This window comes from Pituophis catenifer, unplaced genomic scaffold (assembly GCF_029215685.1).
Source record: "Pituophis catenifer annectens isolate HBS135680 unplaced genomic scaffold, rPitCat1.0.hap2 SCAF_2, whole genome shotgun sequence".
Classification (NCBI taxonomy): Eukaryota; Metazoa; Chordata; class Lepidosauria; order Squamata; family Colubridae; genus Pituophis; species Pituophis catenifer.
The window spans coordinates 281,463,884-281,488,994 of NW_027256882.1; the positions used below are offsets into that span (position 1 = coordinate 281,463,884).

A 25,111-nucleotide genomic window follows, 5' to 3' on the forward strand; every position below is an offset into this window, starting at 1 on the left:
TACTGGAACGGTGGTAATCAAGAGGGAAGAGCAGGGATATCTCTTGAATCCAACTTTAATAAAGGCTTATAGTTGTCCAAATGTAATTAAAAATCCATTAACCTAACTTGTCAAAAGTAACCATAGCCTGAACTGCAGTCACTTTCAGAATTGAAAGGTCATTATTTCAAGGCTACTTTTCAATGGGATCAGACTTCATTAATTTGTGTTTTCCTATAAACATCGTAATATGAAATTTCATAATTATCTGATGCCAGTAATTAAAGCTTATAGTGTTAGTCCGATTTTAGAGGGTTGTTTCAGTGACCATGAACTGATTAGAGTGAATTTAGAAGCTTAGATATCAATCAAATTTAGTTTGGGGTAAACTTTTATTAGAATTAAATGTTAATTGCATATTTGTGAGGAACCTACTAATCCATAATTTTGGGGGAATTCCACCCTGCACATACATCCGTCTGTGTGAATACAAAAAATTTGAAGCTGCACACTTATAAACAATACTTTCTATGCAAAAACATAATGGAATTAAAATTGTATATATTCAACCGATAAAACATATATTCAAATTATATATACAAGTGTGTATATATAACACACACACACACACACACACACACACACACACACACACACACGAGAGAGAGAGAGAGAGAGAGAGAGAGAGAGAGAGAGAGAGAGAGAGAGAGTAAATTTTGTTACATGGATACTTGTTTTATTTTGACTTCTGGTCATTTATATTATACACAAAAGTAGTTTAAAGGTTGGAAATGTGATCCAGTCAGTTTGACAACTAACTCTTCTAATCAGGAAAAAAAAAATCCTCAAAGCATGAAATTTGAATGAAATGTGTGATTATAATTCAAGAACTGTTTATTCAAGTCTCTTAGGACCTTCCAAATAAATGCAGAACAAGGAAGTTAGATAAAGCCCTCTGCTCTCTCTTCCTTTTTCTAAAATCTATGTAGCGGCCCGGCACTCTTAGGTTGATTCATAGAGAATACCAAATAAAATTTTACCATTAGCAAAAGAAAAAAAGAAAGGACTTACTTCAGGACTAACATTGCCATCTCTCGCTGTTTATTAATACTGTATGTGTTTTGTTACCATGTTGAGTGGTAGGAAAATAGGTGCTTTGAATTATTAAAGTTGATTCTGGAGAATAGCTGTATGCTCAGATGGCATTTGCTTCAGCATATGCAAATTATTTAGTTTCATTTGGGATCGGTTCCCAGGGGCACCCCTTTACTCTGATGCTCTGAATTTGGCAAGCTGAATCCAGTCCCATTCTTCTCGCCCGTGCGCTCCCTTCCCCACCCATCCCTTTTAAACCTGTTTTCCCCCTTTTTATTTTTTGGATTAGACAGCAGAGCGTAAAAGAAAAATCAGAGACCGTCTCTACACAGTGGCATCGAATTGTGCCCTGAACATGCTTTATTTGTCTTCATAGGCTGAGGGCAACAAGACACGAAAACCTGGAAACCCGTTAGTTGAGATCCACGCTTTGGGAAAAGATTCCTCACCCACCCACCCCCCCACCCACCCCCAATTCTATTTTCCAGAGAAAGTTCTCAGAGGCTAGGTCGTAATATTTAAGCAACCCAAAATGTGCATCGCCAAACTCCCTCCCCTGCTCCTTCTCCCCACCCACCCCCCAAAAAATCCGAGCCGAAATAAACAAACAAGCAAGTGCAAGATCAGGTTCCTTCCCAATTGATTTTCCCCTTGAAGTCAACGCCAGCTCTGTAGTTGAATTAACTTCTAACGCTTCCAATCCGTTTCCTGCTTCCAACCGAAAAGCCTGGGATTTAGAGAGGGGGGAAAAAATAAAAAATAACAACAAGGAATAATAATCATAATCATAATAATAAATCACCCAACCCCACCAACAGCACCCTAGGCTTAGAGCAAGGGGCTTGTTTTCTCTGCTTCATTTTCAACCCTTATTTCGTAGGTAGTCGAGCAGGCTGTGAGAAAACACTGCTCCTCTTTCCTTTTCAGCGAGGTCAGAGACGTGTGGGCTTTTATTTTTTTTTTTCAATCCCCCCCCCTCCCCTTTCCCTGAGTCGAGTTCTCAGGCAGCTGCATACAATGCTGGGAGGCAGCCAGCAGCACAGACAGATGGTACAGTTATTAGATGTGCATCATACGATTCCCTTCCTGCCACTCGCTTTTTAATCAAATTAAAACAAAAAAGAAAGAGTGGGAGAAGGAAGGGGGGGGAGTCAATTAACTGCATTTGTATTCTCTTCAATAATCGACCCTATTCCACTTTTTACCCCTAAGGCAGTTCAGTGGAAATTTTAGGAAAGAAAAGAGTGAAGGCAACTTTTTTTATTATTATTTGTAGTATTATTATTATTTAAGGTTTTTTTTTTTTTTTTTTTTAAAAGGACTAAGAATCAGCGTTATTCCAGCAAGTAGACCAATTCAGGGACCCGGTGGAAGCTCTGCCTTTCTTTCTTTCTTTCTTTCTTTCTTTCTTTCTTTCTCTCTCTCTCTCTCTCTCTCTCTCTCTCTCTCTCTCTCTCTCTCTCTCTCTTTGCATTAGGAATTGCAGCTAAATCAGGACTGGGAAGAATTCCAGATTTGCTCTGGAAAGTTAACTGTCTCAGAGAAGACTCCTAGCCGCCGCCTCCCCCCCCCCTTTCCAAGCACCCCTAACGTCAGGAATGGTTTCTTCCTGCTTTGCATATTCACCATGCTTGGCCTGGCCATATGGGAAAATGCGACTGAAGGAATTGTTGTGAAAAAAGGGACAGCGAGTTTGAAATAAAAGTTGTTAGAGTGGTACTGGAGAGGGGGAAAAAAAAAAAGAATTCAAGACCATGTATTGTGCATACACAATTCCAGGCATGGGAGGAAATTCTTTGATGTACTACTATAATGGGAAAGCGGTAAGCTCGCTCTGTAATTAAAGGTGTAATTTTGACAAGTTTTATTGTGGTACGAATGAGAGTCATTTGCTGCATTTATTGCTTTGGAAAGTTGTTCTGGGCTGCTTCAGAATACCTTCTGCCTGAGCTATCTAATTCTTGCTAATGTTGTAGTATTAAGCGTAGGGATCGTAAGGTAAGGGAAGAAAATTGAATTTCAGAAAATGCCTTCAGTCAGTGGCAAAAGGATTTTGCAACCTGAAACTTAAAGTTTCTCAAACTTGTTCCTTTTTAAGCTGGTGTTTATTTCTTTGAATTGTGTTTAGGAATGAGGACATTCTTTAAACCCACCAGAAAGTGCTCAGTTGTCTGTTCAGATAAGTTGTTTATGTTTTGTTTTTTCCCCTGGAAAACAAGCTTTGGTGCTTCCCGAATCAGGCTTCGCAGCTGAAGGGATTGAGAAAGAACTGACAGAGGGAAAAACTGATGTAGAACGTGAATTTGAGATTGAAATGCAATGAAAAGAATAATGATAATGCAAAATTACAAAACAAGAGAGAGAGAGAGAGAAATCTTGCCAACATCCTCATAAATGATGTAAAATTTGTGCCTTGCATCTGAGTTTTTGCTTCCATTAGAAGTATTTTATTTAAGAAAAAGAGATAGAAGTGCGTTCTGGTGTTTTGTGTACCATTTCAGGAAAAGCTTTATACCTGCCGTCTGGAAGATTGTTTATTTTTTTTATATATTTTGGCTATGTCTTCAGAAGATTTTCTTTTTCTTTTTTTTTTTAATGGGCATTTTAATGTTTTTGAAAAAGCTAGAAAATAATATATTGAAGTTCTCGAGAAAAGGCAGGGCTGAAGTCTGTGTTGTTTCAACTTCTAACATTGCATCTGATATCAATCAGGGTACAGCAAGTTAGGCCAAAAGGGAACTATTACAGCTTTAAACAAGGCCCATTTTAGAGTAGGGGGTTGGCACAAATAAATTACACAATACTTACGAATGTGTGTTGGAGAAAAATACACTCCAATATGCACACATTATAATACATATAGGTAGTTAACATTATTTTATACAGCAAATTTATCTTTCCCATGGAAGCATCTTTTAGAAGGGTTAGTATTTTTCTCCATTTATTTGGTTACAATTTATCTAATTACAAGCAAGAACTATAAAGTTTGTCAATTTATTATATTGTTCCTAAAGGATATTAGTGACTAATGTAACTTGTTAAGGAAAATGTTTAGTTTTAACTGAGAACTATGAACCGCTTTGTATGGTTTCTTTTTTAAAAAAATAATTGGAGGTTTATTTACAAACCTTTATTTCCATATACTAGACAATTATTTTATGCATCGGATGTGGAGTTTATAAATTTTTATGGGAAATGATATTGTTTTAAAACTGTCAAGGTTAAGAAATAATGAGTTGTCCACTATTTAAGCATCACTATTATAGGGGTTTTTTTTTTAATGAATGAATGTAGTTTTGATGGGCAAATGAGATACATGAATTCAAGCTGTCACTGTTTTAGTGTTGTGGTTTTAAAGTTACAAACTTTCTAAAAAATTAAAATCTTCACCTGGCACATATGTCTTCAGCAGAGTGGAATGTATTCTGTCTCATTTGTGGATAAACAGAAGGATATACGACATCATATTACAAGTTACCTTTGTCTGTTATTCACCCATTAATAAATATTTTCATTTAGGGTTGATTTTTGGAGGTGAGGATAGAGAGAATCAGAATAGGAAGATGGTATTTGTACCATCGAGATAGCTGTCAAACGGAATGTATTTATAGGAACTGTTAAGTGACGTTTATTAAAAACAAATCTGTTGGTATGTGTTCGAGAAAAAGGCAACAAACTTCACACTTTCACATGCATTGGAATCTGTGTGCCTGTTTGGTAGTGAACAGAATAAACATTGTGGGGGGGGGGCGGTATCACCAGAAGGTAGACTGATTCCCTCAAACTGGAGAAATCTAAATTTTTACCTATCTGAAGAATTGTCAATCGTAATAGCACGTTGAAAGAACCTTCGTGATGAGGCCACAATTCTGGCATCGGGTGAAAAAGCAGAAATTGTCTGTGTGTGAGCGCATGGAGGGAACACGTGCATTCACACAACACACATAGGTATATATCTGAAGAGGAATTATTTTTATATGGCCAGAATTGTTCTTGCTCCTATTAGATGTTGTGCAGTTCTTGATCTGGTGCCAGGCATCTTGCAGATGCTATGTATGCCCTGCCTGAATTGTTTAGAGTGCCTGTCGGGAAGTGCCAGATTTCATTTCAAGTGTTGCACATTCTCCCAGTTTGTGCAACCAAAATACAGGCTACGTTATTTTTTAGGAGCCTTCTTGAGATGTATCTTAAAATTCTTCCTCCTCCTCCTCCTCCTCCTCTTCCTCCTCTCCTCTCCCCTCCCAACAAGCCAATGGCTTGTTTTAAATTCAGTTTGAACTCTCTGAACTGAGAACAGCCAGAGGAAGTAAATCGTCTCTGGGAATAAACGAAAGTGGGGAAAATGGCAAAATCATTCCAGATCTTTTCCGTATTTATATTAGAGTGGGAAGAAGAGCTTGGTTGGGAATGAGATCTCTGACCGTCGTTTTTATTTTAAAGCAAAAGGCATCTGACCGATTGGGGACTTTTAAATTAATCTGTTTTTGTATAAAGGCATTATGGTGTTTAAGGAAGTTATGTACTTCCTTTTTTTTCCAGTTCACCTGTTGTTCATGTCATCTTTTTTTTTTTTTAAGCAAGGAAACATTTCTTTAAAATTGAGATATTCTTTTTTTTAAAAAAAGAACAATTTCAGAAAAAAAATCGTGAATAAACGTTTGTGCTATATATGTGACACTTTCTTGGTCATGCTTAGATTTTTTTTAAAAAAAAATCTATTTATTTTTATAATGCATGCTTCTGTTATGTAACATCTCAGCATAATAGCTTTATCGACAAAGCCTCTGCAGTCGAAAAAGATTGCCTTTCCCAACTCTTAAAGACATTAAGATATCTCTTGTGGCATGTATGGTCTGAAATTCTGAAGTCTCACTTTTTTAATCACATGTTTAGAATTCCTAATTGCACATGGCTGAGATTTTAGCAAGCAGTTGTTTGATCAAATGACATACTTGAAAGAACATGGAGACAGCAACGATGGCATATATTGCAAATGAAATTGAAAACAAAAGTGGCAAAACTTTCACTTAATAGTATTTTAAGATCTCATCACCCACATGTGCATGTGATAAATCATATAGAGAGCCCTATAATTATCATAATTGCTCTTTTTTTGTACATTATACCAACAAGCGTGAAGCCATCTCACCAAATAGTGGTTCTGAAATAGTTATTTGTGAACTTCTCAAATCAAAAAAAAAACAAAATGCTAATGTGTTTTTGTGTTTGCATTCTGTCTGTTCTTATTATTATTAACCTTTTTCAGCCACATAGAGTTATAAGAAAGAAATATTTTATAGTATTGTTCCTACTAACAGGCTAGGCCAAATATTAGGATTAATTCTGTTTATTAACAAGCAGTACATTTATTTCATTTATATAGAGGCAGAAAAGAATATGTGTAATGGCAAATCATACTTACTGTTGTCTCTTTTCCTGTAAAATTAAATATCTGCCAATTAGATTTCTGTATATTTCATTGTTTTTCCAAGACAAACATACCCAGTAGTTCAAATCATCCTCCACAGGAAGAGGTTTGTGACACTGAAGTTTGGAAATACTAAAAATCAGAAATAAAATATATACACAGACCAATAACATGTCAAAAATCTTAGTAAAAATACAGTCCATTAAAATCTGTGAGGCCTGTATAATTTAAGGTATCGTGTTATTATTATGCATGAAATCTAATCATTTAAGTAGTTTGTTAATATTATAAATACCTTATTTATATTTATATTTATATTTATTTTCATGTACATCTATACAAATACGTAGCTGCAAACTATATAGCTAGTTGAAAGGTCCTTTTGTTAAGACTTTAACATATAGTAACCTCCCAACTCAACATGTAACTTAATCTGTAATAAATTATTTTGTAAATATTTTATTAATATCAAGAAATAATAGGAAAAGATTAGTATATACTTTAATATTTAATAATGCTTTTAATATTTAAAATACCATGTGCACGCCTATCCTGTTCCACTTTTTAGTGTCGCATTTGTACAAGTAAAACAGAAAACATTTCATATTTAAAGTTTTCTTTAAAAAAAACAAGCTTTCTCAGATAGCTCGTTTTCTGAATGCTGATTTAACAATGATATTGCTTCTTTATATTACAAAAATTAAGCTTCTGTACTTTTACAGATAGATGCTTTAGGATACAATTTCAGTCCTCATTTTTTAATGTAGCCTTACACTACTGCAATAAAAAAATATAATGAATAATCTGCAGAGCACTTTTTCATTATAAATGTATAAAGTTGCAATTGTTTTAGAAGCAAATCTGTATTCTACAACTAACTCCCTTATAAATGAAATAGTGGTTGTTTTAGGGAATAATGAATTGGTGATCCATACATGGAAAATTACTATGGTGTCCTTAAGTAATATATTTTTCTAATCCTGGACTGAAAACATATTTGGGGGGCAGGGGGGGTGGGGAGAAGGAGAGAATTAGGTTGGTTTGAAAATGCTCATTCCCAGTAGAGCCTTTGAAATACCTTTCCAAGTGTTTCGCAGAAATTGTGCAGAAGAGCAGTTTGCTTCCTGTTTGAAAATACACTATGTCTGGTTCATGTTATACTCAGTTTACTGTAAAATTGCCATAGTATGTCAAGGACCAAGGGTTTAGCACTGCATTTTACCATGATGTTTTTAGAGAAAACAAAAAAAAAAAAAATAGACTTGACTATCTAGAATCATAGGGATATTCCTAGCTTCCTTTATGTGTTGTGTATGTATTTAGAGAGTGTGAGAGCAAAGGGGTATCTTTGGAAAAGCTCATGTACTCTCTGCGAGAATCTGTGATAAATGATAAAATTGTAGAATATTGCAAGCCTGATCTGTAACCCAATGAAGTTGACTCAAAATAATGTTGTTTGGCTTGCAATCCCTGAGGATAAATTGGTTAAACTCCAGTAACTCAGCTTAACTGGACTGTGGATCGACTCCACTTTTGTTTTGTCTGAATAGTTGTCTGTCAGACCAGCTTTGCTTTTGACAAGCTTCTTATACACATAAAGAATGTCTGTCTTAAAACACATGTCGGGAAAATGTATGTTCTACAGAACACAGATGAAGCTGACTGATATTGCTAAAGGAACTGAAACCTTAGTTTCACACCCCAGCTTCCAGAAGTCAGGCATTCTATTAATTACCGTATTTTAATGTTTTTGTTCTGGAAACTGAAGCATATGAACCTCAGTCATGTTCTCTATCATATATATGCCCATATGCATGGTTTAAAATCTTGCAGATGTCAACCGGACATCTATTAGATTTTATACATTCCTTTTTATTGCTCTTCTTATTACTGTTTGTGATCAGAATTAGTTAACTAAAATTAGTGTTTATATGCAGACCGTAAAATATTTGAAGGAATTATCCCTGTTAAAGCTAAATGGTTACAGAAATCACAGTAGAAGTATGCAATTTAAAGAAACTTTATTTTATTTTTTTCATGGATTGTAATTGTCTTGTATCTCTCAAGCATCAGAAGAAGGGCTGAAAATACTCATAGTTGTAAACTTACCCCAGGTTAAAGTTGCATAATTTGCCACGCTGTAGTTATCTTTATCGTCATTAGAAGTATCATTTTGCCACAGTTCATAATACAATAACTATTCGTGTTTATGATTCCATTTGTATCGTATAATACAGACAACTAACAGAAAGACAGGGAACTAAGTTTATGTGGCTGTAGATATTTGTGTATACATAGAAGAGGGGGGGGGGAAATACTTCTGTGTGCCTGGTTTATTTCCCTCGAAGTTTTTATTTGGTTCTTACGATGACCCAAAAGATCTATGAAGTTGAAAATGGAGGAAACTTTGTACACCTGCATGGACTTAATAGGTTCCTAACCAGAAATGGGGTTACTATAAATACAGCTTTGTGCAAAATCAAGGCACACTAACAGAGATGTGTTTGAGCTTTTAAGGCACTAGAGCCAAACAGGAGCAGGCTAAGGCTGATCGATGAATGAAAATGGGGCTGTCTTTACTTATACGCCCCTGAAATATGTAGTCCTTGCCTATCATTCACAGGATCCCAAAGGGGAGCTTTCATAGATACCAAATTACACTCGTTTGGAGAGAAGGCAGTGTTGATATAATTGGTGGGGCAGCAGGACAATGTTAGATTCCAGCTGCTTCCATTGGAGAGGACTTGCAAACACAGAAAACGTGTTAACAATACAGGCTAACATTTGATTTGGCTTTTTCACCTTTGTGTTTTAGTGAGAATTATAGACTTAACAAATCTCGACTACTGGCAATAAGGCTGATACAAGACCAAAATCTGTAATTTTAAGGATTTTCACTTTGGAGTGATTTATCTGTCTGTGTCTGGACATCTGCACATAAAGATAAAGACATGCCCACATACAAAGTTTTTGTAATTACGAGAAGTTTTTGTAATTGCCCTTTTATTATTATAAAGTTGTTTAATTTTTCTGGTATGGATTTCTCCACATGTACGGTCAGTTAAAGTCCCTTTCTCTTTAATAAAACCTCTCTTCCGCATATTTTTCTTGCCCTTAACAGCCGTTTAAGAATGATAGGAAATATTGTGCTGATTGTCTCTAAATCGTCTTTGCTTTAAAGGATAAAGGGAGCAAAGTGGAATTGTGGAATTGTTTTGTTGATGGGGGAAGGGCTGGGAGAGAGTGGAGTCTACAGTGATGTTGCTTGCATATTTAAACCCCGTTAGGAGTGACATGATTAAAATAATCAAATGTATTACTTAAAAAATTTAAAAAGATAAGTAGTGCACCCCATTATTTTATTGACTTTTAAATATGGATTGCAGAAATGTTTACACTTTTAATGGCATTATTAAGCTAAACTGACAGATCAGTGGAAAAAAGTTGATTGCCCGGCATATTATTAACGCTGCACCTGTTACAACAATTCCAGTAGACACAGAATAACAGAGTATAGCTATGATCCTTTAGGCAGTTTTTGAGAGCGGTTATAAGGTGGGATTAAGAAAGAAGAAAATAAACTTAAGCAGGGCACTGATAAAAAAAACTGAATTGGAAGGAGGTCCTCTTGGATCCAATTGAATTTATGAGTAGACATGCATAGGATTGATTAGCTTTGAAGCTTTCAATAATGTTCATAACTGTTGGTAACTAATATTCAGAATTAAAATTTATACTTTCTGTAACGTTCACTGCTTATTAAATTTCTGGTGCTGAGACATAGAGACATAAGTGCTCAGTTACTAATAGACTGCCCTGTTTGCCATGTCCCCTGTTTTAAAGAAAGTAAATCTGGATGCAAATTGAACTGAAAACACTGGGTTGTATTGGCAAACATTAAATGTAGAATTGTGATTTCAAGTCTGCTGCAATTCATTGCATAGCCGTTTGGTTTTGCGGCATGCTAAACTGGCTTCTGTAACTGCAGTATAGATAAATGATGTCTTTTTTGAAATCAAATTAAAAAAATTGTATTAATTCATATTTCTCAATTTGCTGTCTTAAAAGTGAAGTGAACTTTGCAGAGTCTTTGTAACCCATACCAGTGTAGTTTTCCATTGTGGTTTGTCTTGTGGGAATAATCTTGTTCTGTCCTACGACATCTGTTATGCGTTCGGTGATATGAGCAAAACAGTTCATAAGCATAAGGCCATGCTTATACTCTACCCAAGTTTTTTGTTAAATAATGGTAAATTTTAAAATACATCTTCAAAGCATTCTTTGCACATTTTAGAAACCCTCCCAACAATCCTCTGAGGCTGGATTGTCACCTCTCCCCCCCCCCCGGCCACCTCCCTCCCCCTGCTCCTTTTGTAGGTCAATAGTGAGAGTATAGCAACCTGCTCTAACCTCCCTATTAAATTTTGTAGACAAGAATTTGCTCCTCTGGAAATTACAGGGTCATATTCCGCATCCACTACATTAGATATTCAACACAGAGAGTGGGAGTTCTAGACTGCAGTTAATTTGGCAACTCCTCACATAGGAATTAAAAACTTTTCTTGTTTCTATTAGTTCAAAATTGAGCACTCTTACTACCCTTCTTTAATCTCTAAATAATTGCTGCTGTTTTAGGATTGTGGGTACTAAAATTAGTTCCATTTTGGATTTATTTTGAGCTAATGCATTACTTCCCTGAATAGGCAAGGAAAGAGGGTGTAACCATTACAAAAATAATGGTTAAGCAGTTTGTGTGCTGCCTGCAATTTTTGCATGGACTACATAATGCTGGCACTTTGGATTAATGCAAAGTTACCCATTTCTAAAATTACACGCCTCTATTTCTGTGATTAAAAATGCAGAATTAAGCAGATAATTTTTACAGTTATGGCAGTGACCCTTTTTCCTGTCTGGATAGGCAATAAATTCCATGCGGTCCCCATTGCCAAAGCATGACTGAATAACAGACTGAAACCTGTTATTAGATATCTTTGCAATGCCAATCATACCGGAAGTTTGGTTGGCAGAGGGGATCATATGTGCAGATCGGTCATGTTTTCATTCAACTAGTTTTCAGCACAGCGGCCATGTTCAAATTAGTTATTTTCAAATCCTGACAGCTGTGCTATTTAAAACAATACCAGCTGTTGTGATGTAAAATTGAATTTTCTATTAACACCTGGAAAAAAAAAACTTGGTGTGGTATTAAATATCCAACCTCTGGAAGGGTAAAATGATATCTTCAGATTTGTCTTTGGTAATCCCATTTACCAAATAAGCTGTAGTGTTGAAATCAGTTGCAGCAAGAAGGAGCGACATAATGGATTTAGTCTTCTTGATATCAGTCTATGAAAATCTACCATGGAAGTAAATTCCATTCAGTTTATTCAGACTTGTTTTGATTTGGCTTAGTTTTATTTTGGCTTAGATGGAAAGGCATACCTGTTAACGTATTTATCAATCTAATATCGGTGGAATTTGATTAACTCTACAAAAACAGAGCCATATACATCTTAAAGGATGCATTGGGAATAATCCATAATTCAATTTTATTCTCTAGTGAGAATAAACTTTCTAAGCCTCACAATTAAATATAATCATTTTATGGCACTTAAACTGTTTTCACGTGTTTCCTGTGAAGGAACAACCCTCCCTCCATAATTAGGCTTATTCTCAATTATACAGGTAGTCCTCAATTTACAACAGTTCATCTAGTGACCATTCAAAGTTACATCATCACTGGACGGTTATGACGGTTTTTCAAAATTGTGACCATTGTAGAATCCCTATGGTCACATGATCAAAATTCAGATGCTTGGCAACTGACCCGTATTTATGACGGTTGCAGTGTTTTGCCATCTTCTGACAAGCAGTCAGTGGGGAAAGCAGTTTCACTTAACAACCGTGTTATTAATTTACCAACTGCAGTGATTCGCTTAATAACTGTGGCAAGAAAGTTTGTAAAATGGGGCAAAACTCACTTAACAAATGTTTCACTTGGTAACAGAAATGTTGGGCTCCATTGTGATCATAAGTTGAGGATTGCTGTATATGCATAGGATAACTGTAAATTGAGGATGCAGTGTGCTGAAATGTAATTACAAGAATGAGTGCCTTCAGATTTCCAAGAATCCTACAACTTACCATCCACGGCATATTGCAAAATATATATATTTAAAATTACAGAATTCTGAGCCCGGATATTACTAAATTTAATCTATTATAGCTGGTCACACTGTAGTCAGATGTTTAGACTGGATTTGGCATTTTTATCCACCTGTCAAGTCCTTCCCAAGGACCTGGGATAGGCAAATGTTGTGTGATGGTGTTAAAGGTATCGCAGGATATAAGCTGTTCCAAGTAAAGTTGCCTTTTGTAACTGATCGGTCGTGAATTTGTCAATGCCAGTGGTGTTCAAATGAAGTTCCAGATGTTTTGAAATTGCACCCAAGGCACCTATTACTATTGACACTATTTTTGCTTTCTTTTGCCACAGTCCTTCTACTTCAATTTGCAAGCTTTTTTTTTTATTTTGTAATTTTCTTCAGTTCTTTCTCTTCTATTCTGCTGCCTCCAGATTCTGCAACATCCACTGTCCATACCTTTTTGTTTTTCTTATCAATGCTTGTTAAGACTGGGGCATTTGGGGCTACCCTTGAAGAGCATCCGGAAGCTCCAGTTGGTGCAAAATGCAGCGGCCCACATGGTTTTGTGCAGACCCCAGTATGCACATGTATCACCTCTTCTGCGGGAGTTGCATTGGTTGCCGATTTGTTTCCGACTGCAATTCAAGTTGCTGGTTGTCACCTTTAAAGCCCTTCATGGCTTGGGACCAGGTTATCTGAGGGACCGTCTCTTACCAGTCACATCTACCCGACCCATCAGAGTGGGGAGGCAGGGAATGTTGAGGGTCCCATCCCCAAGGGCGATACACCTGGTGGGACCCAGAAGAAGGGCCTTCTCCGTGGTGGCTCCCTCTCTCTGGAACATCATTCCCCCAGAGATTAGAAGGGCCCCCACTCTAATATTCTTCTGGAAAGCATTGAAGACCTGGTTCTGCCAGTGGGCCTAGGGAACCCAGAGCAGGATGGAGCCCATTAAATGGCTCGTGTGATCTGCTGTCGCGGGAGGGGGGGGAGGTGGGGAGTGATTTTGTTATATTGTACTATATTAATTTATTTGATTCTTTTTGTTAGTTTTTATTGTTTTAAATGTGGTTTTATATTCTGTAAGCAGCCTTGAATCACCATGGGCAATATAAATTCAATAAATAAATAAATAAATTTGTGTAGCGAGTGCTTGTCTGTTTGAATTCTAAAATCTCCAAACACTTTAGCTTCTTCGGTTCCTATTATTTTGTCTGTCATGGGGTTCCATCAGTTCTTGCTACAATGCAAATGGTGTTTCTTGCAGATATTCCAATGTACCATTGTTGCTATTTTGTCAGGCTGTTGTTTGTAGCCAGTCTGTGCAATCTTCTTGCAGCAACTAACTAGTTGGTCCACTCTTTCTTCAGCTTCTTTGCAGAGGTGTCATTTGCTTTTCGTTGCTTTCTGTTCAATTCTGATTTTATATGCATTTGTTCTTAAGGTTCTTAAGGTTTGGTCTTCCACATCCAGAATTAGCCCCTCCATCTCTTTCTTCAACTTCCCTGCTCTTAGCCATTGCCAGATGTTATTGTTATCTGCATTGCCTGCTAGGTTTGTGTGTCTCTTGTCTGTGTGTGTACCGGCCATGTAATACTATGCTTTGCATTGTGTGTCTTCTGTTCTTCATTTGGTTTTTTTTGTAGGCTAGTTTGGTGACTCTGGCATTCAGTAAGCCTTCATCGTGTACTACTTTCAATGCATCTTCTTCAGTGGCCTTTAGATATTCTTCCAATTATTATTAAAAAGTTATCCCATATAAAAAGGAATGGCTCTGTATCCAGACCTTCTGCATTTTGTAGTGCAAATTTTAGTACAGTACAGTTTCAGCCCAGGAAGTTCCGGTTTGGGCACTCAGTGCCAAAAAGGTTTGCCATCACTAGTCTATAGCAGGGCTGTCAAACTCGCAGCCCGTGGACCAGATGTGTCATGCGCTGACCATGCCCACACCCGGTTTAGTGAAGGGGAAAAAAGTCCCGATACATCACGTGGCACTGCCATGACAATGCGAGTTTGACATCCCTGGTCTATAGAATGGCAGATGTTTGCTAAATATAGTTCCTTATATTGACTCAACTCATTCATATTTGTTTGTTTTAACATTTCTACACAATGTATTTATTTGTCTCATATAGGGCAGACCAACTAATATTCCATAATGATTAAGCTACAAATCTTAGATGTATAGGAAGCCTTATAGAACTTCCAGGTAGCTTAGTGATATTCTTAGTTCTGAATTCATAGAAGTAACTAGACTTTTTGCAGAACACACTTGTCTAATTAAAACTGCCATCTTATAAGATATTTTTAATATGTATATGTGTATCTCTCTCTCTCTACCGTGTTTCCTGAAAATAAGACCCTGTCTTATATTTTTTTGAACCCCAAAATAAGCGCTTGGCCTTATTTTCGGGGAGGTCTTATTATTTTGGGGTGTGTGGAGAAAGATGGGGCTCCTCTTGCTGTCTCATCTGATTTCCAGCTCTGTGTTTAAATATTTTCAGGGAGGGCTTATTTTCGGGGGGGGGGAGGCTTATTTTAGCACATGCGCTCAAAAGCCCGATTGGGCTTATTATCAGGGGATGTCTTATTTTTGGGGAAACTGTGTGTGTGTGTGTGTGTGTGTGTGTGTGTTGTACAAACACACACACACACACACAGAGAGAGAGAGAGAGAGAGAGAGAGAGAGAGAGAGAGAGAGAGAGATACCACAGTGCAAAATTAACTTCTGCGTGTAAATTGTCTGCATGTAAGCAAATTTAGAAAATACATGCATTTATCATATTCCTTCTCCTTGCAGACTCAGTGCTTTCCAGCTAGTACTGCTAATGCAAAAAACTGTAAGACTGAATCTGATTATTAAAAAGGAGCTTTTCAAACTTGGTGCAGAAATCCAGAAATTTCTATAAATTGTGACAATAATAGGAACATACTGGTAGGCAATAGAGGAAATGTTTTGTATTCAACAGCACTGGATTCTTGTAAATGTTTTAGTCAAATGAAAAATGGTTGGCAACATTTATGCATCGCTGCCCCTGTTTTTTCCTCTCTGAATTATATCTACCCTTTTATTTGTTGGATTTTACCCTCTAAGCTGCTCATGACAAGATTCATTGAGTTAGATTATCCTTATGACAACCTACAAGTAGTTTAGGCTTAGAGAGGCTGGTTGGCCTAAATTAATCCTCTGAAAATGCACCTTAATCTTAAGCATTTGATAGCATTTGATTAATAATGAGTTATATCCAGTTTGTTCATCCACTGATGGAATAGTGTCCAATAGTGGAACAAATTCCTTTCATCCAGCCTGTTCTGTGCTGTTTCCTGCCACATTCTCAAATTTTCTCCAATGGATTGAGGAAAACCTTTCAAAGCTGATTTAGGAGCACCCAAGTTTACAAGAAATGGGAGAAGAAATCTTATTAAACAAACAGAATTGTGCACACATATTTTAAAAATAGTCCAATTAAACTAAAGAACCCTTCTACAAATAAAAGCAAAGGAAATGTGATATGTAAACAGTTTAAATAAATATAGCACACTCAAACGTTTAAACTATTTTAATGGAATTTTAGGGTTGCTTATATTTGTCCCGGAAATAAATCTTCATTGAACTCACAAGATATTCCTGGACACAATTGGATTGCACCATGAATATATGGAATTGCACTTAAATTTGTACCTGTTATTTTCAGGGTTTCAATCATTTGTAGCTTACCTTAGTTGCGTGGTGGTAATTTTTGTTTTTGCCTGCATGTTATGCCTGGATTCAATCTTGGTTTGGTTTGTATTCATTTTAATGGTACTATATTATGAGAGCCCAGAGGCAGGTGGAATTGGGTGGTGCCTAAATTGAATAAAATAAAATAAATAAATTTACAAAAACTACTCATACAGTCTGATCAATGCAGGTTTTTTTGTATGCTAGATTTCATAGTAAGTTAGAAATGTGCATCCATGATGGAACACTAACATGGCCGACTTAACTTTCTGAAAAAATAAGGAAGTGAATATATACCCATTTCTATTACAGTGTTGATGTGTACATCAAATATATGTGTATGTACCGTGTTTCCCCAAAAATAAGACTCTGTCTTATATTTTTTTGAACTCTGAAATAAGCGCTTGGCCTTATTGCCATGCGCTCAAAAGCCCGATTGGGCTTATTATCAGGGGATGTTTGATTTTGGGGGAAACAGGGTATGTATATATGTATGTATGTATATGTAAGGATTTATTTTCTTGAGAATACATGTATCAGTAGGGATCAAAATTGTCCATTGTGAAGGAATATCTGGTTCAGACTTTACTTTGAGGAGGAATATTGCTAATCTTACATGTTTTGTGGATAATGGCAGAGTACAGACTGTGTTTCTTTATGTTAATATTCAAAACTAATACTTGCAATTTCATAGTAATCAATGCTAATTTGATCTAGTAGTAGCTTACAAAAAAAATTGGCCAGCAGCAGTATTTTAAACAAATATATAATGTTATTCCTTGATAATATACTGGGATGTTTTCAGAAGATTTGTCCTTCAGGATATTTATTCTTCCTCAGAAATGTCCTAGACTGTCTTTGCAGGAACCTGCTATTTATAAATAGGAAAAATATGCTTTTTATCTTCCGCAGTTGGACTTATTTGGTTATTGGGTTGAGTAAGTAGAAAATGAATCCTGCAAAGGGTCTTGTGCTAAAAGAGTTTTGGTAGTCAAGATGAGAGCTGATGTCAAAAATTATGTTTCATCCTGTTTATAACTAAGCAGGCTGATTTGCTCTAGCCATTCCCTTCTCCCCGGACCATAGTTTTGTTGGATTTTATTACTGAACACCCAATTGTAAATTGATATAGGACCATTTTCATTAGTATATCAATTGGTTCATTTGATTTCTTGCAAGGAACTGCTGTTAAGATAGGAGACCGCACAACTCTTTCCAGATCATGTTTGTAGATAAAGAACTTAGTTATTGCAAAAAATCATGGCTCTCAATTTACATACAAGATTTAGAGAGCCCTTTTCCACTTATTGGACCTTCATATTCAATGGTCATTTCAATTCCTGGAATCCTGCTATGCCAGTGGCCTACCACAAGGAACTGACACTACAATGTTATTGATTAAGATAAACAATTTTTGATTGCCTCCAAGGCTTGGAATTAAGAGGTACTATCTTGCAGTAGTTATTTTTCGAAGTCGGAGTAGAGTGACTGAGCCCAAGGCTCCTCAGTGTCCTGCAGGACTCAGGGCTCTAACTGTCTAACTGCATAAACAGAGGGATAAAATCAAAATCACGTGAAGTGTTCATACCACTTTATAATGCCTTGGTAAGGCCACACTTGGAATACTGCATTCAGTTTTGGTCGCCACAATGTAAAAAGGATGTGGGGACTCTAGAAAGAGTGCGGAGAAGAGCAACAAAGATGATTAGAGGACTGGAGGCTAAAACAAATGAAGAAGAGCTGCAGGAACTAGGTATGTCTAGTTTAATGAAAAGAAGGACTAGGGGAGACATGATAGCAGTGTTCCGATATCTCAGGGGCTGCCACAAAGAAGAGGAAGTCAAGCTATTCTCCAAAGAACCTGAGGGCAGAAGAAGAAGCAATGGGTAGAAACTAATCAAGGAGAGAAGCAACTTAGAACTAAGGAGAAATTTCCTGACAGAACAATTAATCAGTGGAACAACTTGCCTCCAGACAATATGAATGCTCCAACACTGGAAGTGTTTAAGAAGATGTTGAATAACCATTTGTCTGAAGTGGTGTAGGGTTTCCTGCCTAAGCAGGGGGTTGGACTAGACGACCTCCAAGGTCCCTTCCAACTCTGTTATTATATTATTATATTACTGTTCTTATGTAACATTACATGAAACCATGGAGTGAAGCCATCTGAAGCTAAAATATTGTTGAGGTGTTGTTTCAACTTCCAGAAGTTGCTAGGATGAGAAATAACAGACCTAAATTTAATCCCAGCCTTTGGATTCTGCAGCTTTCTCATTCAGTGGAAATGCCTTTTTAGTTCTGGGTGGAGTTGTTCTGCTCCACATGGAATTAGTTTGTAATCCTGGAATCACAACTGCTGCTTTATGAGCAAGAAGCATTTGTATTTAGAAAGGCCTTCACCTAGCTTCATCTTGTGAACTAGCTACAGCTTCTCCTAGAATACCTATTCCCCATAATATCTACTCATTCAATAATATCCAGTGGAATAAGTTTTCTTTGTACTCCTTCATTCAGAATATGCCATCCTTGGGGATCATCATCCCCAAAGGAAGGCCGTTATAATATGGTGATCTGAGCAGGCAATGGAGTCTGAGATTCTGTGGAACAATTCCCTCTGACATTGCAATATTTTTGGCAGACAATGGATGTTCCTTGTGTCACATCTGCTGTTATAGTCTTAGGGTTGCTTAGTCTGTATTTCATGTTTTAACCCACTACTCAGTTATCTGTGGCTGTGCACCGCCCTGAGTCCTTCGGGAGTAGGGCGGTATAGAAATTCAATAAAAATAAAAAAATAAAAAAAAATAAAAAAAATAAAATAAAATAAAAATCTGTGATTGGAATGACCTGTAAAAACCCAGTAAAGTAATAAATAATAGCCACAAAGAAGGTAATCAAAACCTGTTCTTCATTTTCCAAACTCAGGATGTAGAAGAATTATCTGAAGTTAAAAGAAAGACGATCCCAATCAAAAGGGAGGAAAATCCTACCAGTAGGAGAAATGCAGCAATCAAAATGGTTACCCTTCATTGGCTGCTTTAAGTGGAGGAAAGAGACCTGCATGTTTAACTTGTATTTCTGAAACGGGAAGAGGGCTAATGGGTTTAATGGGCTAAAAGGCCATTCAAATTTATCTTTTTATTACTCAAATTCATAAGTCTAGTTTACATGAAATTATAGGTCAATACTAACAGTACGAAAGCATGTAAAAAATGCAAATAGAAAAATAGGGACCACCTTGGTGGGAAGATAACAGCGATCCGTGCACCTTTGGTGTTTAGTCTTGCCGGCCACATGACCACAGAGACTTCTTTGGACAGCGCTGGCTCTTTGGCTTTGAAACGGAGATGAGCACCGCCCCCTAGAGTCAGGAATGACTAGCACATATGTGCGAGGGGAACCTTTACCTTTATTCTTAAAAAGACCATTAAAAGTAATAAGCATTAGTTTTTCCGTTTGTATTACCAAGTCAACAAGTAGGATTCAGAAGATGAACAAGGATTGGTAGGTCCATTTTAAATCCTGGATTCAGATCCTTTGGTGTAATCACCAAAGGATCTGGTATATCATCATGACAGAGTGACAGATTCCTACTTTTTTTTTTTTTGCTCTTAATGTGAAGAAATAGAAAATCAGAAGAACAATTGCATGTGAATGACACATGTGTATGTATTTTGCTTTATTAAGGAATGTTACCAATTTTAGAGTAAGAATTTGATGCACTTTATGCCAAAGAAAAATCAGAAGTCATTTTTTTTCTTCCTTCATTTCTTTTTGCACTTTTTCTTTCTACCTGATATTTTTATTCAATTCTTTTTTTCTTGCCTGTTTATTTGTTAATTAATTCAATAACATTACTTACAAAACCAACCAAATTATATTTTCTTATTTGTAATAGTAATTACCAGAAACTATTAGCAAGGGTAGATGCTGTTGTTTCTGGCCAGGAACATTTATACCTGCCAGGTTGTATAGAGGGTGAAGAAGGTAATGGAGATATGCAAGCTGCATTACCAAAGCAACAAGATATCTTAAAATCCACAGCAGACAGAAAAATGCAGACTAGATTCAGACAGACATCTCCCTAATTCACCAGATTATAAGAAGCAGGAGGAAATACACAGATTTTATTATTGTAGTCATTATTAATAAAAGTAGTTTTAACCTTTTTGTGGAGGTTCTGGGAGATTTGGTAGGACCAATAGGTTACCTATCTATTCCATTATTCCACTGGATTACCAAAGGATTACTTCATAGTCATCTTCTGGTTGTGACTGATTTTGTTTTTTAGCATCATCATCAGCATCAGCATCATCATCTTCCTACCCTTTTCCTTCTCTATATTACTAGTAAGTACTTGGAAAGAACTGAAGTAGAACTGTTTGTCATTAATAAACAGCTATTTATCTTATATATAAGTGCATAACTTAATATACATTTACAGAGAATCAGAGTTAGAATTTGTGAATTGCAGTACTGCTATCAGCTTGGCTGGTTTCAAAAAAGTGTTGGACCAATTAATAGAAGTCATGGAGCTCAATGACCATTAGTCTTAATGGCAGTGTGACTGTGTCTGAAGGTCATCTGTAAGAGACTAGTAGGCTTCCTTTATGCATATGGTTGGCCACTGGAACAGACTACTGAATTAGATGGGCCAGAAGACTGTTCCAGCAGCATCACTTATGTTCTTAATTAAGCTTGAATGACTTCAGTGTTATCTGCATGTGATAGGTTCATAGGCTTGTCACTAATTTTGAACTAAGTATCACTCAGCCATGTGGCTGTATAAAAGGCAAATAAAATTTAAGCGAGCCACTATTTCCTGGAAAGTAATAGTTCCACTTTATTATGAGTTGCTCATAATATAGGGAGGAATTGCTAAAAATTAACACCAGTTCGATGCCACATAATCACGAATCAGACTTTACCTCAAGTATGGGTCCAGTTCTGAGCATCACACGTTTAAAAAAAATCCAGATGAATTGGGATGTGTTCAAAAGTGAGCAAGAACGATATTCAGAAAGACAGACGTTAATTATGAAAATATGAAAAATAAAATAAAATAAATAAAATAAATTCTGTGAACAGAAATGGAAAGAATTGAGAATGTTTAAGCTTGATAACATAAAAATAGGGGAGAACTATAGTAACGTTCTCAGATAGAGGGGAAAAAAGATAACATTATTTCCATCATTCCAGAGTACAGGATATATATTTATGAATTCAGGTTACTGGACGGCAGATTCCAGGTTAAGAGCAATTTGATGTTAAATAATTCTCTGTGGAGAAGTGTGTTCTAGACATTGGATAGCAATCTCAGTGATTCCTGTCCTGATCCGAACTAGGTGACTTGAATGGCTGCTCCGATTCTACCATTCTGTGATTGCATTCTTTTGAAAGACTTGTTAGCAGTCCCTTTTAGCTGGCTCAGGGATATTATAATGTTTGCCAAAAGAGAAGCACCCCAGTATTTTTTCATTAAAAATTTTAGGTAGAGAATTTGCTTGAGCCAAAGGTGCTTTAACATAGGCCCTCAGTATAACTGAGTTCTTCTTCAGTATTCACATCCATTTTTCCTCCGTGTGTGTGTTTTTTTGTTGTTGTTGTTGTTGTTGGTTTTTTTGGTGGTTTTTCCTTGAAATTTATAGCCCAGTACAGTAGAAGAGATTGTATCGCGAATTCCAAAATGTTGATATAATTTTCAGGCATGTATTGGTTTTACTGCCCTGAATGAAAAGTATTGATCCACCCAATCAATTCAAATGCTGAATTGTATTTCGAGGCTATTTTCCTGCCTTTCCAAACATCCCTCTGTGTCATGACATTTATAGGAACTTTAAATAATGGCTATTATTTAAATATTGTTTGTTTCTGAATTATGCTATGTGCTATCTATCAAATACAAAAGATTGCATCTGATGAGAATATCAAGTATGTACACTCTTTATATTGCCTAACATTTATCAGGCTATTTTTGTCTGTCCCAAACATCTGCCTACTGTAAACATATAAGGTTTCATTTATCTTCTTTTTTCTTTTCTTCCTCCGTTACCTCAATTTTATTTGTATAGATGTTTATTCCCTTCATTTCTGTATAAACTGCATCACATTTGTACTCAATAACACTATAATTGCCTTTTATTCATTTTCCTAAGCTTATTTCAAATGCTGGCTTTAGACCCTGATTTAAATTGAACAATGGTTAGTGTGAACGTCAATGCAGCAAAAATGCTTTCTTTTGCTTACTGCTGAAATAAGAACTTGAACTTGAAGAGAAGTCTATATCTCTTCTCTTTATATATATAGCTTATATTTCTTTGGGCTGATAATTTTTATTTTGGTCAACTTGGAAGTGGGGTGTTAAATCTCTCGTTCTGTTGAAAACACATACTTATTTAATCAATCAAAAGTCCTATAGTTAACTTGTGTTTGAAAGAATTATTAACTGCAAAAAGATCAATTGTAGTGCTTACTGTGTTTCTGAGAACAGTCCAAGGTTTTAGTTTTTACAACTGTGAAATTTAGGGTTAGGTTATTTGGCAGATGAGCTGCGCCCATATGATTTGCCCATTATTTTATGTTTGTACCAGAGACATACTTCTTGATGTGCTTTAAAAATGATTTTTTCTGTACTTGCTACACTGGCTAGCAGTTTTTCCAACTTTGTAACCCCAGATAATTTGTGAACCCAATGCCCAGAATTTTTAGGCAGCACAGCCAATGAGTAGGATGTATTACTTAAGTGAGAGAAACAAGTCCGTGGACTTTAGCACCCCTCATTATAATTCTATTGCTGTTGCTTGTAGTGATATAATTTTATCAGCTGCATAGATTTATACATGTATGTAGCATTTGGCATCCTGTGGATTATCTGATTGGAAATCATGGAGAAAATCTGCCTGGTTGCTAAGAGTTGACACTGACTTGATGGCACATAACCAGTTGACAGGCACAGGTAGCCCTCAATTTATGACCACAATAGAGCCCAAAATTTCTGTTGCTAACCAAGGCAGTTGTTGCTAAGCACATTTTGCCCATTTAACAACTTTTTTTTTTTTACCATAGTTGTTAAGGAAATCACTACAGTTGTTAAATGAATTCATGCTACAGTCATTAAGCGAATCTGGCTTTCCCCATTGACTTTGCTTGTAGAAAGCCAGCTGGGAAGATTACAAATGGTGATCATGTGATTTCAGAACAGTGCAACTGTCATCAATACATGCCAGTTGCCAAGGGCCCAAAGTTTGATCATGTGAACATGGAGAGGCTGCAATGGCCGTAAGTGTGAAAAATGATTGTAAGTCACTTTTTTCCGTGCCATTGTAACTTTCAGCAGTCACTAAACAAATGATTGTAAATTGAGGACTACCTGTATGGGATTGAGAACCTGTCTGTGTAGCCACCAGGAGTCAAGACTGACTTGAAGGCACAAAATACAAAAGCAAAGAACTATGGTCCATGCCATGGGATTGAGATGCACTAATATGACTGCCTGAGCATGTGTTCTCATGTTGTTCTCATGCTTCAGCATTCATTTATTTTTTGGAACTTGGCATTTGCACTGCAAGCCACTAGACCTCAAGATGTAGAACACTTTTTTGCCTTAAATGTTGCCTTAATTAATAGAAAGTGCAGGCTAAGAATCTGATGGTATATACCAAGGTATGCATAACCCAGAGTTCATCTCTTAAGTGTCAGGGTTCCAAGTAACACCCCCAATGAAAGAAGACTCCGAGGCTTGAAGTTCCTCAAAGTTCCATTTTATTAGAGATGTCATATTGGCACATCTGGGAAAACCCGAATCTGAAAGCTTCCAGATTTTCCCCACCCAAAAGTAAGTCCAAGTCCCTGCCCAGCACCAACATGTCCATCACATGGGCCAATCAAAGCACTGCACCAACGGGAGATGCCTCCCAGTCACACCCCTCCAGGTGCCGGGCAAGATGTCCTTGACTCTCTGAGAAAGGAATGTTATTATGACTACATATCACCTATGCTCCATAGTACAATCCTCCCTCCCAGTTTCCCACAACAGTAAATTGGCAGGCTTGAAGGCCCAATGCAAAATATGGCTTCCAGGCCTGACATTAAAGATCTTCCACTCATATTTTATAACAGATTACTTTTCTTCTGCTGGTTAGATGGTTGCAGTTTTCAAAGGGCCCTTCTCAGTCCCTAGATTATTTCGTTTTTTGTCCACTCCACGATAGGTGTGAACCTCTTATATTGGCTGGCAGTGAGATATTTATTTATTCAATTTCTCTATCTGGCCATCTCAAGCAAAGGACTCTGAGTGACGTATAAGGAGAGTTCTGTAGCTCCTTCCTTTTTCTCTGCCAGCTTTTAAGGAAGGGGTGGAAGGATAGCTCATGTCACATGTTGTTGTCTGCTGGTTATGGGCCACATTACTAATAAAAGTGGTTGCTTTACAAAACTCAGCACATTCTGATCAAGTAAGAGCATTGTTTCAGTCGGGAATGACTACTGCATCTCAACCACAAACTGTCTGCTCTTTCAATGTTTTAATGTCTTCCAAGCTTACTGATGGAATACAACTGGAATACATCCTGAGAATCCTGATCCCAATAACATGAAATCCCAGTAAAGCTTTGTTCCCCATAAGCTGTCTGAGTCATTGTAATGTCTGCAGAAATTTAAATGCAACCTAAAAAATTCCTAAAAAAACTTGGGGTTTTTAGGAAAACTTCGGTTTCCTAGGTATCGCTTGCTTTGTAGAAGTGC

General features: G+C 36.7%; 1 protein-coding gene across 3 annotated transcripts in view; it reads left to right on the forward strand.

Moving 5' to 3' along the window:
• The window catches only part of TCF4 (transcription factor 4), a 413,612-nt gene that overhangs the window by 290,142 nt on the left and 98,359 nt on the right, over nucleotides 1–25,111 (forward strand). The window contains exon 1 of one of the 3 annotated variants that reach the window (XM_070938930.1): nucleotides 2,716–2,897. The exons of the other annotated variants lie outside the window; for them this stretch is intronic. Within the exon in view, the coding sequence (XP_070795031.1) occupies nucleotides 2,829–2,897 (69 nt within the window). The 5' untranslated portion in view covers nucleotides 2,716–2,828. Of the gene's footprint in view, nucleotides 1–2,715; nucleotides 2,898–25,111 lie in introns of those variants that run through there. 3 annotated transcript variants of the gene reach the window in all.